At 46.7% G+C, this 8632-nt stretch overlaps 1 protein-coding gene across 1 annotated transcript; it reads right to left on the bottom strand.

Annotated features, from left to right (window-relative positions):
* Window positions 1-2748: 2748 nt before the first annotated feature.
* NPAS4 (neuronal PAS domain protein 4) lies at window positions 2749-8495 on the bottom strand. The gene is made up of 8 exons (XM_082202726.1): window positions 8177-8495; window positions 7614-7765; window positions 7165-7267; window positions 6268-6517; window positions 5939-6048; window positions 5683-5821; window positions 3581-4902; window positions 2749-2962 (listed from the first exon to the last, which is right to left on the bottom strand). Exons 1-8 carry the CDS (start codon window positions 8349-8351, stop codon window positions 2934-2936), a joined length of 2280 nt encoding a protein of 759 aa, XP_082058852.1. The 5' UTR covers window positions 8352-8495; the 3' UTR covers window positions 2749-2933.
* Window positions 8496-8632: the final 137 nt, after the last annotated feature.

Here is an 8632-nt window from a genome sequence, read left to right as displayed (position 1 = left end):
CTTGTGACCCTCCACCGTGTCCTCCCTTTAGTTGCATACTTGTAAATAAAGCAAATGTTGTCAAATGTAGGCAGGCACATGCCTTACGCTGAGGCAGATCCTTGGGTCGGTCCATCTAGCTCCGGGTTGTTCCCACAGACTGGCAGCAACTCTCTAGGATTTCAGAACAAAGGCTCCCCCTTAGCCTACCTGGAGATGCCGTTGGGGACAGTGGCATAACGTGGGTTGCCAGTGCACGGGGCAAGGCAAGTATCATCAGCACTGTCCACTGATAGGCTGGAACAAAGGGCAATAGCTTGACGACCTACCCAAGTGGCAGCTGTGGCGTCCTGTGAGCGGCAGGCATGGTGGAAAGAGGGATGGGGGATTTGTCAGGAGCAGGTATCTTTCTAACGCCCACACAAACATGGGGGGATTTTCCGTGTGGTGGGGAGGGTACACTCTTTTTTATGTATTATTTTTGCTTTCTCATTTTTTTCCCTTTTGAAATTTTGTGCCCCTATGAATTTTGCACCCAGGGCAACTGCCCCTGTGATTTCACCCATGATACATCATTGCTTGGGGAGTGAATCTCAGACCTTCTGTGGTCAAAGCTCATGCTGTACCACTGATGTACAGCTCCTCCTCAAACCTCCAGGACTTTCTCACTGAAAGGAAACTCAAATCAGCCATTTTTTAAAAGAATAACACTTGAATCTTTGAATCTCCTTGATTTTATATTTCACTTTTATTCCAAAGTGCTCATCACATCAAGACCCAACATAGGGTCAGGAATTAACAAAACAGAAAAGAATCTATGTACAGGACAGAGTTCCACCAATGTACACGTATAGACATATTTGTGTTTGTCTTTTAAAATGAAAAAGCAAACCCAGTCACATATAATTCTGTATATATATAGATATATGATACAAATGTACATCATTGGTTTTGGGTTTTTACAACATCCCACATTTCAACAATGTGCGAATTCATAAAAAGGTTCAGAGGATTCAATCCTGATACTTAGTCGTAGACAATTCTACGTGGAGTGACAGCCCCACCTCCTATCAAACGATGGGGAAGTGGCACATTTTTAATTTGAAGAAGAAAGAAGCACAATAAAGAAGAGGCGGAAGCACTGATCTCCGTGGCCTGACCAACTCATCCTTGTTCAGAACAAAGTCTGGGACAGAATCATGGAGAAATGAGCAACCTCCCTTACAAAATCATTGGCTTTTAAAAGGAAAAAACAGCTAGATAGTGATCAGTATTTATAGCTATAAACATTTATGTTCTGTACCATCGTCTAGACCACTATTTTTCCTCTACCACAACACAGACGCTGTTGAAATATAGGACACTGCCTTATACCAAGTCCATCTAGCTTAGTATTGTCTACACTGACTGGCAGCAGACCCCCAGGGTTTCGGGCAGGGATTCTTTCTAATCCCTACCTGGAGATACCAGGATTTGAACCTGGGGCTTCCTGCATGCAAAGCAGATGCTCTACCACGGAGCTACAGCCCCTCCTCACTTGAGGGTGGTCAAAGGAAAGTTTGGGATTCTAAAAAAAATTATTCCAAATAGCTCACACTGTGATCATGTATATTATGGCAGATCCTGCTGTGACAGGAAATGCGTTGGTCCTACGAGAACAGATGGGATCATGTTATATGGGGGGTTGTTGTTTTTAAACTGGAACAACAACCAAAGAAAGAAAGAAAGAAAGAAAGAAAGAGGATTTTGCTGAAAGCCAGAAAGAAACATTTAGAGAGGACAGAGACCGTGAGACCCAGATTTCAAATAAAATGGTTTAAAATGAATTCAGCTACAAACATCTGCTGCCATCCACAAGATCACCTCTGGATCAACAAGCCTGTACTACCAGGCTGCAAATTTTTAATTTGCCCCGTTGCTCTAGCTGAGAGCAAATAACAGATCGTGGTACACAGATAATAATTCAGGAGAACAGGCCATATTTCCTTCTTGGCAAGGCTCCCATCATCCCCAGCTGGTATACTCGGGGATGATGGGAGTTGTGATCCAAAACATCTGGAGGATATCAGAGTTGTTTTCATTATTGTTATAATTTTTTAAAATTATTATTATCAAATGCTACTCAATCTTTGCAATAGGTGCAACGCAGGAAATCTCTGTCAGGCTGACACTCAGCCCAACCCGGGAAATGGATGAAATGGGTGCTTAACTGGTAGAGGTGGAACTAGAAATGGCTAGTTCTCCCTGGGCAGTTGCGAGAAACTTAGAAACCTAATAATATCAACAGTCAGAGCAGCAGCAAGAACAACAGCCCCTTTAGAACTGGGCTAGTTGAATCTGAATTTTAAGACTCCTCTGTGAACAGATATGTGATTTGTAAGACAACAGGAGCGAAAAACAAACAAAGAAACAAAAAAGGAAGTAAAATGTCACATCACCAGCCATTGGCCCTTACTATAGTAGGTTCAAGTACCACCTACACGTTCTGTTCTCTGGGGTGGGGGCAGATTAGAAGAGGAGGAATCCCCATATCACGCGCAAACTGGCTCCGCAAGTGCTTCGTTCCAACTCTGCGTTGAATGGCGATTGGGAGCAGCCTGGCGCTAGGCCCCGCCTTGGATTTCTTAGTAAATTACATACAAGATTACTCACTACGAGTGAATACGGTAACGTATGTAAGTCCACTTACAATGGTCCTTCCCTTAGCTCTGATATCGGTTATCTTAGCTTCGATGTCTCAGAATCAATATATATATGTATATATGTATATTTGCTTTTGTTAATTTTTTTTGTCAAAAAAACAACAAAAACAACAAAGTCTTTCTTCCAAAAACCCCATCCCGGGATGCTGGGTTGAATACATCCTCTTGCTTCGTCATTACGGGTTTCGTCAGAAGAAGGTCCTTGGGATATGACAATATGCCATACTCGGAGAAGTAAGTCACAGACTTATTTCAAAACGAAGGGTCACTTTCGCTTCCATCTGCGGGAGAAGGGAACAAAGGAAAGACGTGGTTGGTTAGTGGACAGGAAGACCTCCCTTGAGACTATGCTGACATACTTTCAGAATCATATTTGAAAAGCCCAGGGGCTAGAAACTCATTTTCAAAATATTCTCAGGGGATGGGATTTTGCAGCAAAATAAAATTGTGTAACGTGGTCACAGAAGAACCAGAGTATCGACAGTGCTGACTCCCTACCTGACAATTATTGCTCAGTTGTGGCTTTACTTTATTTGACTTTTGCCACAATCTTAGGAGTACAGGAAGAGGCCTTTGACATAGTCAAGCCTATCATCTAAACCAGGTTTCCCCAAACTTCAATCTCCAGCTATTTTTGGACTACGGCCTCCATCATCTCTGACCACTGGTGCTGCTAGCTAGGGATGGTGGGGGTTGTAGTCCAAAAGCAGCTGGAGACCCAAGTTTGGGAAACCCTGGAAACTGAATAGCAGCAGGTCTCCAGGGTTTCAGACAGGAGTCTTTCCAAACTCTACCACAAGAGACCCCTTTTGCATGCAAAGAAGGTGTTCTGCCAATGAACTGCAGCCTTTCCCTAAGCTACACAGTTGCCCCCTCCCAAGCCTGATCCCCAGTCTTACCTTCATGGAAGCCTTCTTGCATGTGGCTCTGGAGTTGATACAACTCATCTAACCCATCACAGGGAGAGTTTGAGGCACGTGTCTCAAAGGCTGTTTCATAGGAGGCCAGTTCTTCCAAAAAGCATCGCTCTTCTGGAGGTAGGTCCATGCTGGGAGAGGCAGCCAAGGCCCCTTGGTTACTATCTTCGGTGTCCAAGCCGATTGGACTACTGACATTCCCACCGCAGAACTGGTGGTGAGGGCACCTCACACCCGCCCCACCTTTCTCAAACAGAGAGGTGGACAGGTCTTGGAGAAGGGTCTCGAGAGCATCCTCTTCTAAGAGGTCTTCCTCTGGGCAGGCCAACAAGGAGAAGTCAATGCTCCTCCAGTTCTTGGAAGGCTGGAAGTCCAGGCACAGTTCGGGGCCGGCGCCCAGTGCAGAATCACCGAGGGTGACATGGCTGCTCTTGACGAGCTCTCTGGGAGCAACAGAGCTGAAAGCCTCAGCCAGGCTGCTGATCTGCTTTGCTAGCAATTCAATCTCACCCTTCTCTTTTTCAGAATATCTGAAGAATGTCTGTTTGATGGGCGAGGCCTCTGGAGTCAGGATCCCCTCGGGCACCATGGGCACATCGATATAGAGGGGACCCCTGATCTCAGGCAAGGTCATGACGGTACAGTCCCCATTACCAGGGCTGTCCGGGGTAGGTGGTAGCTTCTCATAGAGAGCACTGCATTGGTCCTGGGTGTAGAACAGCTCAGAGGTGGTGGTGGTAGGAACAGTAGTGGCAGGGGCGGCAGCGGGCGGGGTAGTGGTCACAGGAGGCAAGGCAGTAGGGATGGTGCTTGGAGCGTAAGTCTCCTGGGCTCCAAAGAGAAAGGCACAGCCCTGGTGTGGGGTATATGGAGGGGTGCAGACAAAGTCTTTGGAGGAGGAGCCGCTAAGGTTGTCTCGTCTTAAGGTCTGTTCATAGTCTGTTGGGAAGACCACGTAGCTGAATGCTGGGCCTTTGTCGAGTAGGCTGAGGCTGGAGCCTGGGGTAGGCTCCTCCACGGAGGATATATTTCTAGGCTCCGCCACCTCCTGGGGCAGACTAGAAGCGCTGGTCTCTGTGAAGGCAGAGGGGCATTCTGCTCCACCAGTGGTGCCAAAGTCAAATGACGGCGCAACAATGGTGCTGGTCGGGGTGCCAGCTACAGGTGTGAAGACTTGGTCAGGGCTGGAAAGTTGCCCCGGAGAGAGGAGGCCTTCCAGGAAAGCTGGTGCACTTCCGAGGACATAGGCCACCTGGGTTTCTTCTGCTGAGAGCTGCTGCTTGAGAGACCAGGCTTCAGAATCACTGTGAAAAGCAAAGGAAGGGGAAGTGAGATGAGCACCCAAGGGGACCCCAGCTTCAACAAAGCAGAGATAACTGCAAATAACTGCACTTGACACATTCATCCCTGTCTCTCTTTCCTTTCTTGCTTTTTTGTTTCTGAAACCCAATGAATTCCTAACGTACAAGTGACAATAACCTTTTAAAAGCAAAGGCCTTATTCCCAGCCACCAATTCCTTCTGATCCTGTATCGCTGCTTGATCCTGAGCACATTTTATTTATTCTACTCCTGAGGCTTATTTTTGTTACTATTCACCCAGAAGCAACTTCCATGGCTTGTACCCAATGTTCACCATACTCAGAGCCTACCTATTAAAATTAATGGTGGTGAGTAATGTAGGGCCAGTCATTTAAATAGATGGCCCTTTAAAAAATATAAAGGCAAATTCATTGGGTGCCATTAAGGGACACAAACAGATTGACCATGAGGCACCGTCCATCAGAGAAGCAGTGGCAGTGCTGAATACACCTTGCACTGTTGTGGCCTTTCTTATTCCCAACTTGCTGGGCTTAGTAAAGTCTTTTAACAATCCTAGGCACATCCCCCTCCCCGCCTGTGCTTCCTCAAGGACCAAAAGTTGCCCCTTAGATGGCACATGAACACTCCTGCTTGTGGCCTACAGAAGGCAAGAAGTGATGGAAGGGAAATCTCAACATTTCTACCCACTACTAAATTGATTAAGAAGCAAGGTAGGTCTCAGAGACACCCACATACAGCCGGAGACAAGTCTCTTGGTATTTACCTGATTATATAGTTGTGGGAAGTGATAGGAACATCAGCATTCTCCATGTGGAGCAGTGAATAGGTCCATATCCAATCCTTGCCATCTTTGGTTTGGAGCCGAACAACCATTTCAGCTTGAGTTTCACTTGTGTCACCCACTGGGGAAAAGGAGCACATCAGAAAAGATTAGATCAATGGTCCCATCCAAGGAAACAGCTCTGCAAATCAGCAAATGTGGTGGGAAACTTGGGCAATAGAAGGGACAAGATACTTACACAGCCTATAATGCTGGGTTGACGCATGGCTGAGATCTTCTGGATGAATCAGGCTATACCATGACTTGCAAAACAGCTCACTTTTCTCAAAGCCCAAATGGAAGATCACACTAGAAAACAGCAGAGTTGGGAAGAGAGAGATGAGCACTTTGGATTGTAATGGTTTATATTGCTCAACTAAAACAGTTCACCACCCACCACCCCTTGCTAGACAGGCAGCTCCCATTGTCAACATTGTGGCTCTCACTAGTCAATTCAAGGCCCTTCCTCAAACTTTTCCAATCCCCTCCAAGGTCCCAAGATTCCCTATTCCCAGAACACATGCTCACCTTTCAGAGATGTCCACAATGGCCAAGTCTTTTGTGTGGCGACTCTCAAAATAAGTCAAGAAGAAAGAATTCTGGCTGATTCTGGGCTTGGGGTCCAGAGGAGTGCAGAAAGCAGTGAATACAGGATTAGTGGACCAGTAAGAGCCAGGTGGGGGCTGGTGGAACCTCCCTCGGATAAGGACCAGCTTGTTCCCGGAACTTTGCCGACGGATTGTCTTGGATGTGTTGAAATGGCAGCGGAAAAGTCGGCCTGGAGTTTTTGTAAAAAGTAAATAAAAGAGCATTGATGAGTTAGAGGAGCCACAGAAATATCACCCAGTTGGCACAGTCACACTGTTAAGCCAATCTCAATCATAAAACATGAGACAGTTCTACTCTCATTGGCTCTGAGGTCATTTCTACATGGCATTGCATTTCTAGGCTTCAGTGTTGAACTTTTTTGGGGGAAGCAATGGGGTTTGAACATTTCTGGATCAAGCCCTGAGCCAGGGATGGGCAACTTGCAGCCCTCCAGTTCTTGATGAACTACAACTCTCATCATTCTCACCATTGGGCATGCTTCTTGAGGCTTATGGGAGTTTGAGTCCAGCAGCATTTGGGGGTGGGGCTTACAGGTTCCCTATCCCTCCTCTAAGACCCAAAGTGCAGGTGCTTGCTCAGCTACTATATGCTCAAAGGCACTCTCACTTCTGCTAGTCTTTCACATGCTCTAGGGCTAAGTGAATATTATGAAAAGAAGGTTTCTTGCTTGAATTAAGTCCTGCTGGGCATCATCTATTCTAGGACTTGCAGGCCAACTTTTAATCTGCCGTCTCTCTACTTTAGAGTCATTGCACAGCTACATTTCCTCCTCCTCCTCACATGTCACTGAGCACAGTTTCACAAAGGGATACCTACTTGTATCTATTGGAGAGGTCAATGCCAGCTGGTTCCTCATCACAAAGTGATCTGCTGGATCAATGATGTCATAGATGCTGTCTCCTTGGGCAACCAAATCCACCTGCAGGATAGAGAATCAGATGAGGTTTAGATATCCGGTTTCATATTAAGCACTATAAAATGCTGCTAGTACCACAAAGTTCCCAGTGTCCAACAGATATTCATGGTCAGATAAATAAGTGATACCATCACATCAGGGAATAATTATGAAGGCTAGAAATTATCTGTTTATACTATAAGGGGCATAAGATTAATTTTAGGGCTACCAAGGCCTAAAGGAATTAAAAGGAATTTATGTAACTAAAAGATTGTTGCTTAACTAAGTACCTATTCCAAGGATTATTCAATCTCCCCATTTTACAGCAAAGGCATTTCCCTTTCCACCCACAAGCTCATCAGATACATACCATAGAGTGCCCCAGATGTTCAGCAACATTCTCCGACACATAGATGAGTTTGCCTTCTCCAGTGAATGCCAGAAGGAAGCCTGGAAGCGTCTGCATAAAATCTTCCAAGTCCTGGGAAGAAAGCAAGCTCTCCAACCCTTCTAGAGTTGTTCCTGTTGAGGAAGAAGAGAAGGGGAAATCGGTTATTTTGGTAAGCACAAACATAATTTTTATTTAAACAACAGCGACAACCCTTTTAGCTCTTTGCATCAGATTTTTAGCTGCGGCTGAGGCTAGGATTTCAGCACCGGGGACAGCAACTGTTGCTGCCCTGCCTCCGCAAAGCTCGCCCTGGCTGTTTCAGGACCACGGACAGCAGCTCCCCGTATCTCTTCTCATAAGAGACATTGGTGCTTCAGCACCACGGAGAGAGACCTGTTGAGTCTTACCATCCCGAAGGGGGACGAAGGAAAGACGCTGGACCCAAGACCCAACTTCAGGTGTCCCCGCACCCACCCCGCATCCTTGCACTTCCTGGATTCCCCCCGAACCTCGGGATCTTTCTGAATCTGTCAGGCAGTTACCTTTGGAGAAGAATATGGATTTCCGCGTATAGATGCACGCCAAGGACATGATGTGGAGATACGATAGCCGCAGCTTATCCCCTTCCGCGATGGGCAACAGGTCTTTCAGGTTCCTGATCTCCGCATTGATCTGGTCCCGCCGTGCCTTGGAGGCTCCCTTCGTGGACCGATACATCTCGGCTGCCGAAGCTCCTTGCGACTAGCGCTCCTCCGTCTCCTCTCCTCCTCTTCTCTGGTCTCTCTCTCTCTCTGTCTCTCCGGTGTCTGCCTGTGGATCTGTTTGAGAACCACTGCCTGCCTCTCATCTTTTATAGGCTGTCGGGAGTGTGGGCACTGGCATGCTAAGGAAAGTGGGGCGGGAAGATTTGTTCAGATCAATGGAGGGACACGGCTGCAGAGTCCTCCCCCTCCCTTTCTTGGGCTTGGGGGAACCCTACGTCACTGGCTCCTGAATGA

The sequence above is a fragment of the Podarcis vaucheri genome (assembly GCF_965113315.1).
Source record: "Podarcis vaucheri genome assembly, chromosome: 16".
Taxonomy (NCBI): domain Eukaryota; kingdom Metazoa; phylum Chordata; class Lepidosauria; order Squamata; family Lacertidae; genus Podarcis; species Podarcis vaucheri.
Note: the sequence above shows the minus strand (reverse complement) of the source record. Positions and strands in the feature narration are given on the sequence as shown.